Source organism: Dipodomys spectabilis, unplaced genomic scaffold, assembly GCF_019054845.1.
Source record: "Dipodomys spectabilis isolate Male_0828 unplaced genomic scaffold, ASM1905484v1 ptg000024l, whole genome shotgun sequence".
Lineage (NCBI taxonomy): Eukaryota > Metazoa > Chordata > Mammalia > Rodentia > Heteromyidae > Dipodomys > Dipodomys spectabilis.
In genome coordinates, this window is record NW_024870701.1 from 12,496,604 (window position 1) to 12,520,271 (window position 23,668).

General features: G+C 40.1%; 1 protein-coding gene across 2 annotated transcripts in view; it reads right to left on the bottom strand.

The window, feature by feature from the left end:
* The window catches only part of Trappc8 (trafficking protein particle complex subunit 8), a 79,397-nt gene extending 65,285 nt beyond the window's left edge, over positions 1-14,112 (bottom strand). The window contains exons 1-2 of one of the 2 annotated variants that reach the window (XM_042675083.1): positions 13,580-14,112; positions 6,099-6,293 (exon numbers count right to left, since the gene is read on the bottom strand). In XM_042675083.1, coding sequence (XP_042531017.1) covers positions 6,099-6,293; positions 13,580-13,736 — 352 coding nt within the window. In that variant the 5' untranslated portion in view covers positions 13,737-14,112. The remainder of the gene's footprint in view (positions 1-6,098; positions 6,294-13,579) is intronic. The other variant, XM_042675085.1, reaches the window with a different exon arrangement.
* Between the last annotated feature and the right edge of the window lie 9,556 nt (positions 14,113-23,668).

Sequence of the window (23,668 nt, forward strand, 5' to 3'; positions counted from 1 at the left end):
GTTGTAAAAGTAATTTTCTTTTGGCACATAGTTGATCAGAGTTCAACTACAGGAGTGCTTTTAATGGCAAAAAAAATAGAAAAAAAAAAAATACAGTAACTTCTCTATAAAGAGATGTTGTAGGGCCCCAGGATTGTAAACAATGTAATTATAGGGGCTGGGAATATAACTCAGTGGTAGAGTCTTGCTTAGCATGCATGAAGCTCTGGGTTCCATTCCTAAGTACCACATAAACAGAAAGCGCTGGAAGTGGAGCTGTGGCTCAAGTGGTAGAGGGCTAGCCTTGAGCAAAAGAAGTTCAGGGACAATGCCCAGGCCCTGAGTTCAAGCCCCAGGACTGGCAAAAAATAAATAAGTAAATTATAGAGAATTTCTCAAAACTGAATAGAAGCTACATTTTTCCTATAAACTATCTACTAAACCACTTGAATAGAAAGGTAAATAAGGGCATTAGCATATAGATAACAGGAAAAGATTCAAGAGTCTTTTGCAATAGAACTAAATAGTGCCAAACAAAAGAATTGTAAATAATAAAAAGTGAAATAAAAACTTAAGACTCCCTCAAGCCTATTCATAACCTCACCACCAAATAAGGAAGTTCACTAACAGATAAACTTTTCTTCTGCCCAATCAGGGGTCAAATATCTGAATTCAAAAAAAAAAAAAATGCCAACATGATACCAACATGAAAGACACCAGAACTGAAAAATAATTATGAATGAGAGAAAAAATAGGACAGAACAAAATCTAAGATCAAAATAGAAACCAATCAGAATGTATTAATATCCTAGAGTTAAGGTTCCACAAGAAGAAACAAGAACAGGAAGGCACAGAAAACGGTAAATCCATAAAACTCAAAAGGGGATAAAAGGAGATAGGTTTACCAAACACTAAAATTTCAATGGAAGAGTCAGCAGATAAAGCTAAGAATATTTCCCCAGAAAATAAGTAACAAAGAGAATTAGACAATATTAGAAAAAGAAGTCAATTATGATGTCACATGCCTTAACCTCAGTACTCAGGAAGTGGAGGCAAGAGGAATAGAGGTCAATACCAGACTGGAGTACGTGGTGAGATCTTACCTCAAAAAAGTAACAATAAGGTTCTCAAAAAAATAACAATAGGATAAATTCTACTCAACTTCCAACAGTAGTTCCTCAAAAAATAACAATAGGATAAATTCACTTAACCTCCAACAGTAGTTTCAAAAAGAACAAGTAAAACAACTTAGAATACAAGAACAAACATAAGAAGCCAAAATAAATTTCAAAGCAGCAAGAATAAAGAGTTGCTAAAAGCTTCTAAAAATTGGAGATAGAGGGAATAAGTATCGTAAAGCATAAAGCTTAAAAATACTAAAAACTAGAAGAAAGTGGAATGATTCTGATGGAAATGATTTGTAGGTATACAACCCATCAATTAACTATATAATAACATAAGAAAGAACTTTTCAAATAGTTTATCTTGCATATACTTTTCTCAAAAATGCCACTTGGAGAAGATCCTTCACCAAACCATGGAATACATAAAAAAAAATATGAATGAAAGACTATAAAGACAAAAGGAGACCTAACTCAATGGATTATCAGCCTTGGGTTAGATCAGCACTGCAGGTGAGGAGGCGAGGAGGGAGCAAAAGAGGAAGAAAGGGAGAGAATCCCCAGGATGACAGCTGTGGAGCTTGCCTTGAGGTAACTAGTTCAAGATAAAGTACAACATTAAAGTACAAGATAAAGTACATTACCTCCCCCCATGAATGTTTTAAAATTTTTTTTCCTAAGTACTCTCTCTTCCCACCATTACTTTTGCCAGTGTTAGGGATCCAATTAAGACTCTTACGGTAAGCATGTATTCTATCACTAAACCATATTCTCAGTCCAAAAATATTTCTTTTAATAAAACAACAGATATACATAAAATACATGACCCTTTGGAGAACCATAAAGCATTAAAATTAAATCCTTCACCAAGCTGAAGGACATGGCTCAAGTGGTAGAGCACCAGCCTAAAAAGTACAAATCCAGTTACCATTAAAAAAAAAAAAAAACAAAAAAACACCCATTTTGCTCTCCCCCCCAAACCAAATTTCCCTTCACTGGGGGATGATCATCCTGAAAATACATAGAATATGGAGAAAAAGAATACTTCTGAAAGACACCTTGATAAATTGATTGATATTAACTTGACAAATTAAAAATCCCACTGTGGAAGTTTCAGAGAATAAAATGAACTGTGAATTTTTTTTAAGTCAATTACCAACAGGCTTATGCCTATAATCCTAGCTACTTTGGAGGCTGAGAAAGAAGATCACAGTTCAAAGCCAGCCTGGGTAGGAAAGTCCACAAGACCTTTTTTTTTTTTTTTTTTGTCAGTCATAGGGCTTGAACTCTGGGCCTGGTCACTGTCCCTGGTCTCTTCAGCTCAAGGCTAGCACTCTACCACTTGAGCCACACAGCGTCACTTCTAGTTTTCTAGTGGTTTATTGGAGATAAGAGTCCCACAGACTTTCTTGCCAGGGCTGTCTTTGAACTGCAATCCTTGGATCTCAGCCCCCTGAACAGCTAGGATTATAGGCATGAGCCACTGGCACCTGGCAGTCCACAAGACTCTTATCTTCAATTAACCACCAAAAAGATAGAAGAGCTGTTCAAGTGGTAGAGTACTAACCTTGAGCACAAAAAGCTCACGGTCAGCCCCCAGGACCCAAGTTCAAGCCCCAGGACCAGGATCCTGACCACCACAAAAAAAAAAAAAAAAAAACAGTTACCAACTTCTAAGAAAACAAACTACTAAAAATAAAAAACAAGCCAGGTGCCGGTGGCTCACATCTGTAATCCTAGCTACTCAGGAGGCTGAGATCTTAGGATCATGGTTCAAAGCCAGCCCGGGCAGGAAAGTCTGTGAGACTCTAATCTACAATAAACCACTCAGAAAACAGAAAGTGGCACTGTGGCTCAAGTGGTAGAGTGCTAACCTTGAGCTGAAGAGTACAGGTACAGCACCCAGGCAGAGAGTTCAAAACCGGCAACCAACAAAAAAGAAAAAGAAAATACTGGTTCACAATGTTTAGTCATAATACTGTAAACAGCGAATATTAACCAGAAATGATAGAAACTACATTAAAGAGATAAAGAGGACGAGAGTAACTATGCTAAGTCTTCCTTATTACTCAAAATAAGAAGTCCATAAATAAAATTTTAAAGTGACTAAGTCTCAGCAGTATAAAAATATTAACTAGAACAAACACATGCAGCAGAGAATAATACTAAGGGAATAATTACTAGAGTAAAGAATAGAATCACTTTTGTTTTTACCATATGCCTTTTCAGTACTATGTCATTTTAATAAATTGTTTAAAGGGAAAGAGGCTTTAAAAGTCAGGAGGGAGAGCAAAATGGGTGTTTTGTTTTTTTTTTTAATGGTAACTGGATTTGTACTTTTTAGGCTGGTGCTCTACCACTTGAGCCATGTCCTTCAGCTTGGTGAAGGATTTAATTTTAATGCTTTATCTGGAGCATAAAAAAGATACTTTATCAGGTAGACACATGCCAGAATTCCATGCCTCAGGAGACTGAGGAAGGGGGATCTTGAGTTCCAGGCCATCCTGGGCTACATAATAAGTACTAGGCCAGCCTGAGCTGCATGGATAAACTGTCTCCAAACACCAGAAAGGAAGAGGAAAAAAAAAAAGAGTCATTTTGCATAGATGACAGGCAATGCTTCTCTGTGTTTCTTAACATTTCAATGTATGCCATATCTCTATTATAATGTCTTGGGATTATAACATATCTAACTTATCTGGTTTTTTTTCTTTTACTAGATTATAATCTTATAAAGCACATCTTATTCATGTCTGTATCTGAATGCAAAATAGGGAAGAAAATCAAAATATTTGTTACATAGATAATAAAATGTTTAGACCTTACAAAATAATGACAGTATTAAAGGTCTGAAAGAGGTCTTAAGAAAGGCCAAATTGTCTTGTTCTTGGAGCTGGAAACAAAGTCTGGGAAACACTAAATGACTTGCTCAAGATGTCTAAATAACAAAGGATATGGTAGTAAGAAAACTTAAAACTCCAGCAACTGACTCACTGTGATTCACACTGTAACAGTGATGACTTAGAAACAAAGACTCAAATTATGTTTCAATTACTTTACCACTCTCTCAGCAAAATATTTAATTTTTTATTTTCTTGAGACAGGGTCTTACTGTATAGCCCCCATCAGCTCTAAACTGGACATCCTCCTATCTCAGTCTCCCAAGAACTAGGATTATAGACATATACCATTATGTCAAGCTTATGAAAATATTCAAATTTTTGCATCATTTTAACATGATGACAAAAACTGATAAAAATACACATCTTCAAATTCTGATGCTTTTGATTAGTTAAGGTACAACATTCTAAATTGAAAATTATGAGTCTAGGACACAGCTCAGTACTAAAGTACATGTAAAGCCAGGCTCATGCCTGTAATCCTAGCTACTCAGGAGGCTGAGATCTGAAGACTGTGGTTCAAAGCCAGCTCAGGCAGGAAAGTCCGTGAGTCTCTTATCTCCAATTAACCACCAGAAAACCAGAAGTGGTGCTGTAGCTTAAGTGGTAGAGTGATAGCCTTCAGCTGAAGAGCTCAGGGACAGCACCAAGGCCCAGAGTTCAAGCCCCACAACCGACAAATAAATAAAGTACATGTATTAGGACCCCAATTAAATCCTCAGGACCAGAAGATAAAAATAAAATTATCAAGTTAACCTATGTTACCGGAACTAAAAATATTGGCAAGAAAGAAGACTAAGTATAGGATATTTAAATTAAAAATTCTACAACAGGGTGGGTGGGTGGGAGATGGGAAGGGATGAGAAGGGGAAACAAAGGAGGAGGCAACATGCTTGATAAGAAATGTACTCACTGAACCTTGCCCATGTAATTGTAACCCCTCTGTATGGTATTTTCACAATAAAAATAAATAAAATAAAAATTCTACAATAAAAACCTTACAAGTACAACCAACTAACTCTGTAATCTAAAACATGCTATTTAAGTTCTCTGTATATAGTTAGGAAAACCTATAAATATACAATTACACTGAGTGCCAGGGATTCACGCCTGTAATCCTAAACTCTCAGGAGGCTAAGATCTTAAGATTGTAGTTCAAAGCTGAACTGGACAGAAATTTCATGAGACCTTTTTATTACCTGAAGTGGGGCCATGGCTCAAGTGGCAGAACACCAGCCTTCAGTGAAAAAAACAGTGCCTTAGGCCCTGAGTTCAAGCCTCTATAATGATTTTTTGAAAAAGAAAAAAAAAAGAGGTACCAAGACATTAAATTATAAATTATATAGAGCTAAAAATATTGCTTTAGAAGGCTGCTAAATTTTGTAAGGCTACAAAGGTAATGTATTCTTAATCTTTTCCTTCTAAATCTCTACTTATGACTTTAATAACTGGAAAACAATCACATCAATATTGTTAACTCATTCTACATATTTATGTATTATTTCACTTTTTCAGTCATTTCATGAAAATTTACCATTTAAATCAGATTAAGAAGCACTGATAAAAGATTATGTATTTATGAAAGAAAAAATGTTAATTAATGGTTTTTTTTAAAGCGCTTATATATATATAAGAGATTCTTATCTCCAATTAACCACCAGAAAACCAGAAGTAACGCTATGGCTCAAGTGGCAGAGTGCTCACCTTGAGCTAAAGAGCTAAGGGACCCAACCCCTTGTGGGGGTTCAGGCCCCACAACCAACAATAACAACAACAAAAAAGAAAAAACTAAACACAATTAAAAATATAATGAACTTAATACTATTTAATTACAATATTACTTCATAAAATAAACTGTCTACTTTTTTCATTAAATAGATGTGTTTATCATACATATATGTTCTAGTTATGATTTAGGTGCTAGAATTAGAAAGAACCAAAATTCCTGCTATTGCCTTCAAACACTGTTCTATATTCCCAGACTCCTGCCTTCTGTGTGTACTCAAATATTTGCTGAATGGTTTCAAAGTCACCGAATTATTTCTTCTAACAAGAAAAAAAATTCATTTAAAAAATAGTAATAAACCTCATTACATACCACTGATGTTAAGGTCATAATCTCCCGCCGTAATCACATTAGCTACTAATCCTTCTGCAGGCTGGCTGCCAGAAACAACATCATTCAAAAGCTTTCGAATAGCTGCAGGCTGAGGTGGTTGGGTAATAATGTTGCTTACTGCTATCTTCAAATTTTTGATTATGTGGAGTTGATTATTAGGATCTCTCATATGAACTTTAAAAAAAAAAAAGAGAAAAAGACAGCTTGAAAATAATCATATACAACGCATACCAAAATCAAATTAATATCAGACTAAAAGGATGTTCAAATCCACAACTAAGAATTTCAAGTGGAACATTACTTCAGAAATATAACTGTTTTACAACACATCCTTAAATACCAAAACAGCCTAAAGTGCTTTCCTTTCATGCAATGCTATTGCTCCCAATTTTGCTACTGTAGGTCCTTTCCTTTCTTGTATGTTTATTAGAGTTGCCAAAATGCAGCCACCCCCTCCCCCGCCATGACAAATCTCTAATTCTTGCCTTCACTAGGGCTTGTCTGACAGGTAAGGTCTATGATAAAAATAATGAAAAGAGTACAGGGCAAGAAAGAGGGGAAAATGCTGCATGTTAGCTTTCTTATTGTCCCTAGTCTTTTCCGCATGCTTAGTTCCTATTTCACATCCTAACAAATCAAACCCATTATGGTAAAGAATGTTGATACTGGGGAGGCTGGGTATGTGCTGGAACAAGTGGTATGAAGTACCTTCTGCTAACTTGTGCAGTGAACCTAAAATTGGCCAAAAAAGTCTTTTTTTTTTTTTTTAACCAAAAAAAGAGTCAATACCCAGATCCCTTCTCCCTCCTCAAAACCCCCTGCCCTCCTCCCGGTTATAGTCATTACTTTGGTCTAAAAGATGTAAAACCAATTGTTCAGGACTTCAGGATTAGGAACTGGTTCTGAGGTGGCTGTGGCACACAGCAGCAGTCTACAGTAGAAAATGTAAGCATCTTTTTTCATATAATGGATAGTGTCCAAAGTAATGTCAGAAGCAGTCTACCATACTTATTAAGGACAGAGTTTTTGGAGTCACACTTTAAATTCAACTAGGTTACCTTGCATAGCTTTTCTGTGCTTCCACTTCCTCTTCTGTAACATGTGATTAATAATACCTACTTCTCTGGGTTATTTTAAGGATTTGGGTCATAAGCATAAGCGCTGAGCACTGCGCCTAATGACAAGTGCAACAGCAGTTACATGATACATTATTCCAACCGTATCATGAGTGATCATATACAGAGGCAACTCTGGAGAACTGGCTGGGGTACCTACTCATTTAAAAAAAGACAACTTTCAGTGAAAAAGTACTTTATAATTATTAAGCTGTTTTTGTTTTTTGAGACAGCGTCTCACTACATAACTTAGACAGAACTGGAATTTATCATGTAGCCCTAGTTCAAATAAGGTTCAAACCTCCTACCTCAGCCTCCTGCATACTAGGATTGCTGTCAAATGACACACTCCTGCCTTGTATTAATAATTGTTTTGTGAATTATTTCTTCAAACGTTTCATACAATATTTACCGTGCCTTTCATTTAAATAGTTATAAAATGCCATTCATATATTTAAGGCAGTTTTTTGTTTTTTGCTTTAGAGACAAGAGGCTTACCATGTAGCTTAGATTGGCCTTTGAACTTTTAATACTCCTGACTCAAATTCCTAAGTGCTGGGATTACAGGGATAACATGCAGCTCCCCAGAAGAAACTTAAGGTTCAGGTTTACTTATATTTTAAGTAGTTAAAAACCTAAGAATAAAAACATGGGCTGGGAAGGTGACTCAGTGGTAGAGTGCTTGCCTTGCATGCATGTAAGCCCTGGGTTCCATTCCTTAGTACCACATAAGCAGAAAAAGCCAGAAGTGGTGCTGTGGCTCAAGTGATAGAGCACTAGCCTTGAGCTGAACAGCTGAGGGACGGTGCCCAGGCCCAGAGTTCAGGCCCCACAACCGACCAAAAAGTTCAAACAACAAAAAACCTAAGAATAAAAAACAGCAAAAAAAAAAAAAAAGACTTGTCAAGTGGATTGCGGAAAAAAGAATTGTCTAAATTTCTCGTGCTTTGTTAAATCCTAAATTTTTTGTAAAAGCATAACTCTAAAATACTAGATGACATGAATATGTGCACACGTATATATACATATATATACAAGAAGTATATATGCAAACTCCATTCATAGTGCCTGCCTACATTACAGAAAAGTGAAATGAAACCAAGGAAAGGTAAACAGGAATTAAATCTTACCAATGATTGCTTTGTTTTTAAAAAGAAAGATTTTTTTTTTTAAAGCCAGTATGACAAAGGTTTGGTTTTGGTTAGTTCTAGAAAGTAAGGAATTCAACCTTTCTTTTATTGTCTGCATTGTTCTAGAATTGTTGGGTGTTTTTCATTTAAATAAACACAGACTTCTCCCCCTAATTAAACTTCCTATTGTAATTATGTAACAAAAAATAAAACAAAAAATTCAAAAGTACTATGGTATATATCTGATACTTTTAAGATTACACAATATTTTTATTGAAATTGGCTCATAATTGTCAACTAATGTAAGTAGCCATGTGCATATTAAACCACTTTGTGGGTTGGGACATAGATCAGTGGTAGAGTGCTTGCCTAGCACATACAAAGCCCTGGGTTAGATTCCTGGCACCATGAGGAAGAGGAGTAAATTTTACTCAAAACTTTGGTGGTAGAAAATGCTGAAATGTGCCGGGCGCCAGTGGCTCACATCTGTAATCCTAGCTACTCACGAAGCTGAGAACTGAGGATCTCAGTTCAAAGCCAGCCCAGGCAGGAAAGTGCATGAGACTTTTATCTCCAATAAACCACTAGAAAACTGTAAGTGGCGCTGTGGCTCAAGTGGTAGCGTGCTGGCCTTGAGCTAAACTCAGGGAGAGCGCCCAGGCCCAGAGTTCAAGCCCCACGACTGAAAAATAAAAAAGAAAGAAAGAAGAAAGATGCTGAAACGTAATTATTTGGTTACACCAGCATAGAGGTTAAGTTTTAATAAAATGTGTTAGGCTGGGGATATAGATCAAGGAGGGTCAAAATGTTCATAACTAAAAGAAAACTAGAAGCATCACTTCAAAAATACTTTCCTAGTTTACCAAATTTTCCTAGTTCATAGAAACGAATCAAGCTTTATGTAAGAACTACATATAGTCTTTGTAATCTCCTACATAAATGCATTCAATTTTAAAATAGTAATATACACACTTTTAAAAATTAAAGCTACATGCTTTAAAATTTAGTGTTTGAGATTTGCTTAAAACATGTAAAGGATATGTTGAAATATGTTTGCAGTAATCAAAGAACTATTACAAAGCAAATTTATACTAATACTACTCTGTGAAGCAGAAGACCAGCGCAAATTCTTCCAGTATTAGGAGACTGGAGAATCCAACTCAAGGGTAGAGTGCTTTTCTAGTATGCAGGAAGCCTTGGGTTCAATATTCAACACCTCAAAGGAAAAAAGGAAGTACCAGGGTCACAAAAATGTGAACATAAGTGTCAAACACTTACTAATAATATATGAGTATTTTAATGTATTTCATTAATATATTTAATTTCAGATTTCAAAAATGTGTCTAAGGAACCCAAATGGCCCTCTTCATCTAATACATCAAGCCTAATTTCTATTTTCAAGATTCTTTTTTTTTTTAATTTAATTTAATTTTATTTGTGAGGAGTTACAGTTACATGGGCAGGATAATGCGTACATTTCTTACCAAGCATTGCAGCCTCCTCCTTTGTTTACCCTTCACATCCCTTCCCAGCCTCCCCCCTCCCCCCCTAATCCCAATCCTTCTCCTCCCCCCCCTTCCCCCCTCCCCCCCCCCCCCCCACGCACCAACGTTGTAAAGCTCGTTTTGGACATGACAACTTGTACTTCTCATTGTTGCAACAGGTCCACCTGTATCCTTAAACAAGATCTCAATTTGTTCTAACAGCCTTTTCTTCATTACAGCTTTAAACTGTGCATTTTTTCCACTAAATCCTAGTCTCCTGAAATTACCTGGCACTGTATTTGCCAACACTGATCTCAGTACTCAAAGCTAAATTTTACCCTAACAGCAACAGCATACCCACAGTCTAAAAATGGAATTTATCTAAATTTATTTTAACATTTCCTTTGCTCTCACAGGGTAAGTTTAGCTTGTTTAGTTATAGATGTATACTGTCTGAAGTGATACTCTCATGCCTTACTGCCTAAAGGAAAGCTATCAATGAAAAATCCCCAAAGTCAACGCAATTTTAAACAGTCTGAATGGGTTCCCTCTGACAAAAAAAAAAGCCAGAGCTGGAGATATAGCTCAGTGATACAGTATTTGCCTAAAACAAAACAAAGGAAAAAGTCTACTAAAAACAACAACAAAAAAACTATTTTTCTCTAAATGTTTAATGCCACTGTCATCTTTATTTTAAATTTTATATCAGGTCCTAACAATCCTCATCAATAACATAACTCACTGATCTCCCCAAATTTCATAATCTTAATATGACTACCTCACATTTATCACTAGATATGAAATCCAAAATCCCTTTCCTATAATTCAAGGACCTCCTTTAATTAGTAATTCTCAGAGCAGTTTCTCTACTGCTTCCAACCACTTGATGGTAATTTATACCTTTTGACCTTACCATTATAACACCCCCTCCCCCACATACACACATTCAAAAGGGAATGGCTGCCCTATTCCTTTTATGACTTCCCTATTTATTACTAACATGCAACTCATTATATTCCTTCCCTACATCTTTCTGGGCTGCAGAGGGAACTCAGAAGTATGTTAACAGCCTTTAGCACTGTACTGTCCAGTACAGAAAGCATCAGCTACACATGGCTCAGTAATTATGTGTATACTCTAAACTGAAATGCAATGTTAAGAGTTAAACACACTAAATTTCAAGATTTAGTAATAGAACAAATGTAATATAACCTGCATTTATTTAGCCATACTGGTTTTCAACTCAGGACTTGTGTTTTCTAGGCAAGCACTCTATACTGAAACCAAATCTGTAAGCCTCTTTTTCACTTTTTTAATGTTGCTTCTAAAATTTTAAACTATTTATGACTCTATTGGATAGCACCGCTTTTCAGTATCAATTTTAAGTATTGCCAGGATGATCTGATGATTCAGATCACAAAGTCTTGTCTTTCTCAGATATAAGAACAGTGGACATGGGGCTGGGAAATTGGCTCAGTGGTAGAGCGCTTGCCGTGTATGCCTGAGGCCCTGGGTTCGACTCCTCAGCACCACATAAGAAAAAAGCCGGGAGCTGGGAAGGTGGCTCAGTGGTTAGAGCGCTTGCCTTGCATGCCTGAGGCCCTGGGTTCGAGTCCTCAGCACCACATAAGCAAAAAGAAAAAAGCTGGAAGTGGTGCTATGGCTCCAGTGGTAGAGCTCTAGCCTTGAGCTGAAGAGCTGAGGGACAGTGCCCAGGCCCAGAGTACAGGCCTCACAACCGGACCCCAAAAAAAAAAAAAAAGAAAAAGAAAAGAGCCATAAGTGGCGCTGTGGCTCAAGTGGTAGAGGGCTAGTCTTGAGCTGAAGAGCTGAGGGACAGCGCCCAAGCCCAGAGTTCAGGCCCCACGACCAGACCAAAAAAAAATAAAAAAAAAGAACAGTAGACAGTTAATATTTCCTCTATGCTTCAGTGCCTTCACAATTAAAGTGACAATAATAAGTGGGATGGGATTCATAGAAAACTAAAAGACAAAATACATATAGAACAGGTATCAGCGTTATTATTTGGTTTTTGTTCGAAAGAGCATACCTATAGAAGTCAAACTCACTGTCAAGTGTTTGCACTTTTTAAGAATTTAGGAATGTAGAGAATCTTGTTCTTAAATGTACAAAACAGTACAATGTGGAAGGAGCTAAATTAATGCCTAAAGTACTGGCTGAAGAAACTCTTCAGAGTTCTCAAACTTTGTTTTGATAGCTCCTCTTTTAAATACAAAAGCAAACATGTAATGAAGCTATTTTAAAGACTGCCTATGCATGTAAATATGAATATGTTCAGTTCAGCACTAGTTCTTTTTTTTGAGAAATCACCATAACCAAATAGCTATCACAGTCCTTTATCTAAGAAGTTAATTACAGAATCCTTCATTTTAGAAGAAACTTCACTTGCTTTTTTTCCTACATGTCAAAGATACTGGCTAAATAGTGTTTGGAGTACAACTTGGACTACACTTGGAATAATAATTTCAAGTCCATTTTGACTGATCTTTTTTCTTTAATAAAGAATCTAAAGGTCTGGCTAAAGGTATGACTCAATTGACAGCACCAGCCATGAACTAGCAAAACTAGCCAGAGATGTCATGAGTGCTGGAGGAAACACACACATAAAAACACACACACACACACTAAAGCTGCAGAAAATAGGTAATTCCTCAATGGATACTTCACACATAAACACACACACACACACACACACACACACACACACACACACACTAAAGCTGCAGAAAATAGGTAATTCCTCAATGGATACTTCTTCCAGTGAAAAACCTCTATTAGAAAAGTCAAGTTTTGGGGCTGGGAAGGTGGCTTAGTGATAGAGGGCTTGTCAAACATGCATGATGCTCAATATCACATACACAGAAAAAATCCAAAAGTGGCACTGTGGTTCAAGGTAGAGTGCTCGCCTTGATCAAAAAAGCTCAGGGACAGTGCTCGGCCCTGAGTTCAAGCCCTACGACTAGCCAAAAAAAAAAGGAAAAAAGAAAAAAGATGTCAAGTATTAGAATTTTTCCGTCCCTACAAATGTAGGTAACTCTAAATATCTACATTAACTTAGCCACTATTTTTCCTGACTTTCTCACCCTTCAGGCAAAAGGTTGTTACAAGCTTTTTGTATAAAAAAAAAAACTTTTCATTGTTTGGTTGGGACTTTAAGCACAATGCTGGATACTTAAGAAAAAGTTCGGATGTTAAAAGAAAAAAAAAAGTAAAAATAGCCTACAGAGATGAGCCTCACTGCTAGGTGAACCGCAGGACAACTCTCAAAGTTCAGTTTGACACGGGGGTGGGGTGCAGATGACAGATCCAACTGCCTGTTACACCTGCAAGGAAGAGGCAGCCTCTTTCCACCTGAGTTGCCTTGCAGCCGTCTTAATTCCTTCCTATGGCTGATGACCACAGTCTCCTCCGGGGCTCGCTGTCTTATTAAGAGGAAGCAACAACAGAGCGACTAGAAAATGCGGGATGTTAGGACCACGCCGCACTGACCACCTCATGCCCGGCCCCTCCGCCACGCCGCCACCCGGGGGGGGGGGGCACCGCGGGGCCGCAGCCCCCGACGCCGCCGACGCCGCCGCCGCCGTACCGCGTCCACTCCGGGATGTAAACACCGCCCGACGCTCTCCGGCCTGCCCCGCCACTTGCCGCTCCCGGGCCACCACGTCGCTTGAACCCCGTGGGGGGGGGGGGGGGAGGAGAACAGCACATACCCTCGGAAGTGAGGCGAGAGAAGGGCTTCAGCAGCTCCGCGAAGCTCAGGTGATTGAGACGCGTGAGCCGCTCGGCTTCGTCGCTGCACAGCGCGGCCACACAGGGGACGAAGGAGTCCGGGATGAGCTCCTGCACTGATTGTACGCACTGGGCCATCGCCGCGGCTCAGACGACCGCGGCGCCCGCCCTGCGGCCCTCCCTCACAGCGGATCCCGCCGCTGCCGCAGCTACCGCCGCCGCGCGCCCGCCAGCCCGGCCGGGCGGCGCCCCACACAGGAGCCCGCAGACGAGTGGAAGCCACAGACGCCGCCGCTTCGGCTCCCCGGAGCACCCAGCACCCAGCCCTCCCCGGCACCGCCGCTCCTCAGCGCACTCCCTGGCGTCTTCGCATTCTACCCTGACAGGTGGGGACGCCGACAGCCACCAACTTTTAGTCCTCCTGACAGTAAAACCTTGGTCACGGCCCGACCGGAACCGCCATGTTTAGGCCGAACCCTGACCCACCGGCAGTACTCCTCCCGACAGCCCCCGCGCTAGACCCTCACGTGACCCTGTCAAAGGAGCGCCCCGGGGGCGGGGAATACAACGGAGGCGAAGGAAGTAGAGGCCGATTGGGAGTTTAAAACCGGAAGTAGCGTGATGGGTGGTTCCTTAGAGGGGCGTGGCGGGGTCGGAGAATGCGCGCGGTGGGCGGAGCCAGGAGGGGCCGGCGCACCTCTTTGGTTGGATTGTGGGCGGGGTGTCGGAAAGCAGCTGCCTGCGGTCGGGCTGTACCTGGCTCTGAGCAGGTGCAATGACTTGTAGAGGCTCGCTCTCAGGCCAGTCTTTTGTGTTGCCCCACAGACTCGACGTGGCTGCGATTCGTCCTGGTTACTAACTCTTTTCCCCCACTACCCCACGAAACAGCAAAGGGCACCTGCTCTGAGAAGAAGGGAAGCTGCCTACCAGATGCTTGGACACCCAACTCCCTCTGGGCTGCCTGAGATGAACTGTATCCTTTGAACACAATCATGGCTGTTTAGAAACGGATTCAACCACTGAGCAGAAAACTGTGCCATTGTGGGTGCTCCTGTTAACACGAGTGTAAGGGGAAAATCCTGAGCTACGACTGCCTTTTGGTCCAAGGGATTAGGTGTGGCCTGAGAGCATCCCCTTACACTCTGCTAGTGTTTGCTTCATAGTGGTGGAGGTAAGGGAAGTCAGTATTTATATGCTATGTAGAGTCCTGAATTGGTTTCCATTCCTGGTTTGCATTTTTTAGAGCTTCTATAAAATAAGTAGAAGTGAATGGAAGGAATTTTACTGTATTGTGTCACCAATATAAGGACAGGCAAATTGTAACACTGTATCTTGGTTTTGAGGTACGATGATTAAAGAGGCTTCCCAACATTAGGCTCTCATATTGTAGGACCCGTTGGCACTCTGGTATTTACCATGGTAAGAATTTGTGACAGATAAGGCAGAGTTGAGGTATTGATAGGCCTTGCTCCTGTGAACTGAGAAATGGGAGGTAGGGAAGGACAACTGAACCCAGTAACAAAGACACATTAGTCATAGATCAATTTAGGAAAGAAAACTAAGGATCTAGAAATTTGTTTCCTTAAAACTATCTATACCTTCCATCCAGGGAAGTTAGAATGAACTTGTGACTTTGAAATTATGTAATCATTTAATCACAATCAAAAAAAAAAAAAGTCATTGTGGAGGGTCAGAAACGTGTCATGGATTTTACTAGTCATTTATAAGGGCCTATTATTCTATTCTGGATTGTATACTGCAGTAAGAAACAGTTCCAATTACAGTGTTTTGGTAATTTATTGGAAATAAATGTCTCAGGGACATTCCTGACCAGCCAGGCTTTAAACCATGATTCTCAGATCTTGGCCTTCTGAGTAGCCAAAATTATAGGCATGAGCCAATAACACCCAGCATATACAAGAATTTTTAATAGATGAGTTCCAGTGCCTCCAAACAAGAACTCTGTCTTAAAGTATTGTTTTGAATTGTTTAAAATGTTTTAATATTAGGGAAAAAGCAGGGTAGTCTCCTCTCTCTCACTACACACATACATGCACACTCTCCCTAAAAGAATCAAGAACCACTAAAGTGTGATAGATTTTACCACCTGTAGTCATCACCTTACGTAGCCATCAGTTGGCTTTTGGGTGTTGTTCTTCATGCACTTGCTCAGATTAAATGGATGCAACAAAGCTAATGGAATATTTTATGTTCATTAAAGATATAAATAATAAAAAAAAAAAACTATACCTTCCAGAAATGTTTTGTTTTTATGCCCCAGCTCCTGGGGCATAAATATTTTATAATCCCTGTGAATGTTCCTAGTACCAATCCTTCATCCTTTGTGTTCCAGTCCTTCATCCTTAGTTGTATGAGATCCTCATCCTTTGTGAGGATCTCATACAACTAAGTGCAATTGAAATGATAAAACAGAGTTTTTATAACAGGGCTCTGAAATGCAAATATACTGCCTTTCTCTAGTATTTAACTGAAAATAAAAGTTAAAAAGGCAATTTACTTTTTTTTTCTTTTTGCCAGTCCTTGGGCTTGAACCCAGGGCCTGGGCGTTGTTCTTCAGATTCTTTTGCTCAAGGCTCGGACTCTACCACTGGAGCCACAGCACCATCTCCAGCTTTTTCTGTTTATATGGTACTGAGGTATCAAACCCAGGACTTCATGTATACTAGACAAGCACTCTACCACTAAGCCACATTCCCAGCCTGGCAATTTACTTTTATGGTGGAGACAAAACTAGCTCTATTAGACTCTCTGAGGACTTTCAAATATAATTTTGTCTTGCAGAACATAATTCACAGGCCATAAAATCCACAGCTTTCAAGGATATACACCTTTCAGTCAATTTCAGTGTATTCAGAAAGTTGTGCAACCATACTACTTTCTAATTCTGGAACACTTTATCTCTTGAAAAAGAAGACTGGCACTTTACATCCTTTGGACTCATATTGCAACATCTACTTCTTCTAGAATTTCTAACCTAACAACCATTCCTGTGAATTTCAGACTTGTCAGCCCCCCTAATCACCTCATCCATATTTACCCATCAATATATCTATAAGGAAAATACCAGAAGCTTGTGGGGAATGTGGCTTAGTGGTAGAGTTCTCACCTAGAAAGTATGAAGCCCTGGGTTCAATTACTCAGTACCACATATACAGAGAAAGCCTGAAGTGGCACTGTGGCACTAGCCTTGAGCAAAAGAAGCTCAGGGACAGTGCCCAGGCCCTTAGTTCAAGCCCCAGGACTGGCAAAAAAAAATACCAGAAGCTTGCTACAAGTCAGAAAGGAGAACAGGAAGTTTCACCTACCTAGAGACTGAGCTCTAGAGCTGGCCACTTTCAGGCAAAAGACTGGAGTTCAACCAACCTAAGTTTAATTCTGGTAAAGGATTTTAATTCTTGTTAGGGAATGACTTTGACCAGGTAAGTCCATATGTATTATCTCCCAACATTTAAGCCAGAGATCCTCTCATTTTTGGCCATACATTCAAGTGGGAAAATACTGGTATCACCTCTAGTCATGATCCCTTTTTGCCTAGGGCTAGTCTACCCTGCTCCCCAGTCATATTATTAATCCACTGATAGTCAAGGCCAATGGGAGGAAAACAGATGCTGGGCATTTCAGGGGAAGGAGAGGAAGAAAAAGTTTCTCTCATCCATGCACACTTGAGCAAGGAAAAATGGAGCCCCAGTAACAGCTCTTTCAGACAAGTTAGTAGCCTGCCTGAAGATGGAACCAGTAACAAGAAAGTTTTGATCACTTTTCTGAGCCTTGACACAAGCCTAACCTGAAGCTAAAACTACTTCTGCACTGTCCAGTCAAGTGGCCTTCAGTCAATTTGTGGTGTCATTTCAGTCAAATTGTGGTGAGTTCTATCTTTAAAGTATCATAAAGTTTGATTCTAACTGGTTGAATTAAAGATATATCCACATCTTAACCCTGGAGCCTGTGAATATAATCACTTTTTTTCTTGAAAGCGGATCTTTTCAGATATAATTGTTAGAGATCTTAAGGTGAGATCATCCTGTATTATCTTAGTAAACCCAAGTAACAAGTTCCAATGATAAAGGTCCTTATCAGTAAACATAGAACAGAAGGTCATGCTGCAGATGAGACAGAGAGGAGAGAGATGCAGCCAAGAGTTAATGCACACGTAAAACTGGAAGAGACGGAAGGATTCTTCCCTAGAGCTCAGAGACTGTGTGGCGTTGCTGACTCCTTGGTTTCAGTCTTCTGGCCTCAAAAGTGTGAAAGAATAAGCTTCTATTGGTTTTATGTGTGTGTGTGTGTGTGTGTGTGTGTGTGTGTGTGTAGGTCTGGCCTCAAAAGTGTGAAAGAATAAGCTTCTATTGGTTTTGTGTGTGTGTGTGTGTGTGTGTGTGTGTGTATGTGTGTGTAGGTCCTGAGAAGGACCTGGGCACTGTCCCTTAATATTTTTTGCTCTAGGCTAGCACTTTTACCACTTGAGCCACAGCTTCACTTCTGCTTTTTGGTGGATAGATGGAGATCAGAGTCTCACGGACTTTCCTGCCTCTTTTTGTTGGGTCTTCGTCTGACCCACGAAAGACGGAAGGGGTCCAAGGAAAGGTAAGTGCATTGCTAGCCCGTTCCCCAGCCTCCCTCAGCCCGGAAGTCAATCAGACACAGGGGGGAGCCAAATCCAGCAGGTAGAAAACAGAGAGCAGCCCTTTTTAAAGCCAAAAAGGGCGGGTGGCATGGCAAGGGAGGAAGAGGAACTGTCAAGGTCACACCCTATCATGCACCTAAGCCTTCTCGGGCTGGTTAGACAATGATCATAAGGCAAATTGGGCTCTGCCCACTCTATTCTCTCCCAGCGCCATCTTTGCTGCCCATGTGCTCTGCATCTTTTGGCTTTGAACCTTGATCCTCAGATCTCAGCCTCCCGAGTGAGTCTTACAGACTTTCCTGCCTAGTTGGATGTTGAACCTTGATCCTCAGATCTCAGCCTTCTGAGTATCTAGGATTACAGGCTTGAGCCTCTGGTACCTGGCTAATTTCTGTTGTTTTAAACCACCAAGATATTCTTATTTGTTATTATAGGAAGTGTCCTGGACATTTCTTACAAATGGAAGCATATAGTTTGTAACTTACTGTGTCTAGTTTTTTTCACTTAGTAAAATGTTTTCAAGGTCTACTCATGTGGTAGGTAGTATGAATTAGTACTTCATTCATTTGGGAGATAGGCCTAAATAGATCTTGCCTATGGACTGACTGCAGTCTAATCTACACACAATTGACTGCTGTCATATCTACACACAATAGTGCTTCCTGTGAGTAGCTTTACCATACAAATTTATTTCCGTCCTAGTCTATTTTGGCCTTTTTTCTCTTTTTTTGGCAGTGTACTGTTTGAACTGAAAACTCCTTAAAAGTGGCTCATACCTGAAATCTTACCCACTCACAGGCTGAGATCTGAGGATCAAGGTTCAAAGCCAGGCAGGATAGAAGAGTTGGTGAGACTTATCTCCAATTAACCAGCAAAAAGCTAGAAGCAGTGCTGTGCTCGAGTGTTAGAATACCAGGCTTGAGTGAAATGCTAAGGGATAGCATCTAGGTCCTGATTTTGAATGCTATTATCGGCACACACACACACACACACACACACAGAGTAGTAGCCATAGTTGTAGACTATCCAGTATTATTTTGCCTTTTTGAGACAAGGTCTTTCTGTTAGCCCAAGCTGGCCATGAACTCATGTTCCTCCTTGGATTCCAACCTCCTAAGTGCTATGATTATAATGTAGATATTTGCCACCATGCCCAGCTTGGCCATTATTTTTTAAAGCATTAAAAAAGAATCTAAGACTAGACAGGGTTTTTCAAATTGGTAATCCAAACTATTCTGAGTCTGAGGCAAGGGGGTCATGAGTTTGAGCCTAGCCTAGGCAGCATAGCAAGGCCTCGTTTCAAACAATGTACACAATGAAACTCTCTCCTATATAATATAAGCTAATAAGAAATTGTAAAACCAAACTGAACTAAACTAAATTTGCCCTTCAGACAAAGAAAAGAATATTATAGCATATGTGACTGCAAGTAAATGTGGGATGAAGTTCACAGGAGAAAGGGAAGAATTAAGGGCTTCATGGACTAAAACCTAGGATCTGTACCAGCAGGATTCTTTATATTTCATCTCTAACTCTATTTAGTTTCATTTTTCAGGACGTTTTTCTCTACCTAGTGGTGTCTTCCCACATTCTCAGATCATATACTCTTTATTTAGGGGGGTCCAGTCGTGGGGCCTGAACTCTGGGCCTGGGCAGTCCTTCAGCTCTTCAGCTCAAGGCTAGCGCTCTACCACTTGAGCCACAGCGCCACTTCCAGCTTTTTTCTTTTTGCTTATGTGGTGCTGAGGAATCGAACCCAGGGCCACAGGCATGTAAGGCAAGCGTTCTGCCACTGAGCCACCTTCCCAGCCCATCAGATCATATATTCTTAACCTAAAAAATTAAGCAGATATGGAATCTTTTGTTCCCAGCATCCCTGTATCCATCCCAGATAATGCCTCTGCTTTTTTTAAATTGTATCATAGGCCTTCTCTGAACCAATCAATTTCTAGAAGGAATGGTCTATTACTAACTAGGTACAGGTCATGTTTCTGCTTTCATGGGCAGGGAGAAAGGATCTATTACTAGAGCAATAAAGATAGAGAAGTTGACCAACCAGGGCTGGTCCAGGTCACTGGACAGAGACAGTAAAAGCTTATTCTCCAGCCAGTGGAATGAATCCTATAAATCCTATAAACTAATGTCCCACTATTTTTTTTTCCTTCTGGGAGATGTCCTTAGTAAATATCCTCATTCCTGAGAGGGATGAACCAAGTAAGGAAAGTAAAATCTCTTAAAGCTTGTACCCATGTCTTGTTTGCCAATTATAAAGACAAGAATTATTTTTGCTGTTTTTGTTTTCTTTTCTTTTGTTCTGTGTATTTGTCTGTCTTTGGGAGCATACAGGGAGGCACAGAAATGGAGGTTCTCACTGAACACTATATTAAAAATGAACTATGCAACTTGAGGGTGAGTAGGGGAAACTTGGAGCGGGAGGGAAGAAGTGACATTGTCAAAAAAAAGAAATGTACTCTGCACCTGACTTAAGTAACTGTAACCTCTCTGTACTTTTATAAGAAAAATTTGAAAAATTTTAATAATAAAAAAATAGAGGACCTTGGGGCAAAGTGACAAGAATTATCTGAGAGGATTCTTTAGGGTAATTGAATACAAAATCAATGATGGATATACATCCTTTCCGGCTTATTGGCCCAGCATCTTCCAGCATGTCCTCATCTACAGGGTTAAAATCTGGGTTCTATCTACAGCAATAGAGCAATAGTCGGGGGTGGAGGGGCGGTAAAAACCACATTTCTAATGATGTAGTTCAACTCATTGGACTGCCATAAGCAATTTCAAACAATCCTAGTAAGTCTCATAATCACATCTAACTCTGAAGGAGGTTAGAAATTTTGGCTTCTAGGATTCTGTGTCTACATGAAGAGAACCAATGACAAAAATAGCATTTCCATTATTGTTTACCACATATCAGGCATGATGCTTTACTAGAGCCTAGTACTTCTCCTTCTCTCACATTTTCCAGTACAGAAATTGAAGCACAGCCAGGCACCAATGGCTCACACTATAATCCTAGCTACTCAGGAGGCTGAGATCTGAGGATCATGGTTCAAAGCCAGTCGGGGCAGAAAAGGCCATGAGACTCTTATCTCCAATAAACCACTAGAAAACCGGAAGTGGTGCTGTGGCTCAAGTAGTAGAGTGTTCACCTTGAGCTGAAGAGTGCAGGAACAGCGCCTAGCCCAGAGTTCAAGCCCCACAACCAATGAAAGAAAGAAAAAAGGAAAGAAAGAAGCCGGGCACCGGTGGCTCACGCCTGTAATCCTATCTACTCAGGAGGCTGAGATCTGAGGATCGCGGTTCAAAGCCAGCCTGGGCAGGAAAGTCTGTGAAACTCTTATCTCCAATAAACCACTAGAAAACCGGAAGTGGCGGTGTAGCTCAAGTGGTAGAGCGCTCGCTTTGAGCTGAAGAGCTGAGGGACAGTGCTCAGGCCCAGAGTTCAAGCCCCACAACCAAAAAAAAAAAGAAAGAAAGAAAGAAAGAAAGAAGCTGAAGCACAGAGCAGTTGATTAGCTTCGAGTAAGTTGCTTTCCCATAGAAATGTTCTTGTTTTGAGAGCACCTACACAGATTTTAGTTTGTAGTAATATACAATGCTTTAGCAAGATGTCTGTCACTTTGATGACTTACTTACCTTTCCCAAATTATCATATTCTTTATGCTTAGAACATTAGAACTAGGGCTGGGAAGGTGGCTCAGTGGTAGAGCCCTTGCCTTGCACGCATGCAGCCCTGGGTTCGATTCCTCAGCACCACATAAGCAAAAAGAAAAAAAGCCGGAAGTGGCGCTGTGGCTCAAGTGTTAGAGCGCTAGCCTTGAGCTGAAGAGCTGAGGGACAGTGCCCAGGCCCAGAGTTCAGGCCCCACGACTGACCAAAAAAAAAAAAAAAAAAGAACATTAGAACTAGAAAATTTCTGTTCATTTAAATGTGGAGATCTGAGTCTTTGCACTTTCCACTATGATTAAATTTCACTTATTTCAACAGCAGATGGTGCTATTGAGTATTGGCGTCTAAAAATAAGAACTAGGATTCCCAGTTATGTTATATAGAAGATACTTACCTGTCTATGAAAGCATTGGGAGTTAGAAGACGCCTTAAAAATATTTGTAGAATATGTATGAGTCAAGCAGACCAGGTCAGATAAGGTGATGTTAGGAAAATGAACCCTAAGATATGTATTCAAATGTTTTTTTTTCTTTCATGCATTTGTTTCTAATGCATTTATAAGATTATTTCTTTGTTGCTTTGTATGTCCCTCCCCCACAGTATAACCCCTGCTTTCACTGTATTTGATGTCAGTATAATTTGTGGAGGGGAAGGGGAAAAACAAGTCGTTTAAATAAGAATACAGGTGGACCCGTTGCAACAATGAGAAGTACAAGTTGTCATGTCGAAAATGAACTTTACAACTTTGGAGGGGGGGAAGGATTGGGTGGGGGGGCGGGGGGGGGGGAGGCTGGGAAGGGATAGAAAGGGAAAACAAAGGAGGAGGCTACAATGCTTGATAAGAAATGTACTCATTATCTTGCCCATGTAATTGTAAGCGCTCTGTAGAGTATTTTCACAATAAAAAATAAATAAAAATTGAAAAAAATATTTGTAGATTAGGGGCTGGGAAGGTGGCTCAGTGGTAGAGTGCTTGCCTTGCATGCATGAGGCTCTGGGTTCAATTTCTGAGCACCGCATAAGCAGAAAAAGCTGGAAGTAGCAATGTGGCTCAAGTGGTAGAGCACTAGCCTTGAGCTGAAGAGCTGAGGGACAGTGCCCAGGCCCAGAATTCAGGCCCCACAACCGACAAAAAAAAAATTGTAGATTAAAGGTTTATTACTCTGAAAAATTTTGTGCTAGGCCGGGCATGTGGCTTAGTGGTAGAATGTATACCTATCATTCATGAAGTCCTGGGTTCGACTCCTCAGTACCACATAAAAAGAGAAAGCCAGAAGTGGCACTGTGGCTCAAGTGGTAGAGTGCTAGCCTTGAGCAAAAGAAGCTCAGAGACAGTGCACAGGCACCCAGTTCAAGCCCCAGGACTGGCAAAAGAAAAAAAAAAGTGCTGAATTATTCTAATACACTAAAAAAAAGTTTTAATACATAACTCATAGACTAATATAACTTAGTGGTAGTGTGTGCCTAGCATGTACAAAGCCCTAGGTTTGATCCCAAGCACTACAAAAATAAATTTTATATATATGTATATACACATGCTATAGCTCAATGGTAATGTGTGTGCTAAGTGTGCACAAGGCCCTGAGCTCATTTGCAGTCTCTTTCTTTGTCATACACTCTCTCTGTGTGTTACACATACACACACACACACACACATACACACACACACACAAACATTTTTCTTTCTTTTTTTTTTTTTTTTTTTGGGTCCGGTCATGGGGCTTGAACTCTGGGCCTG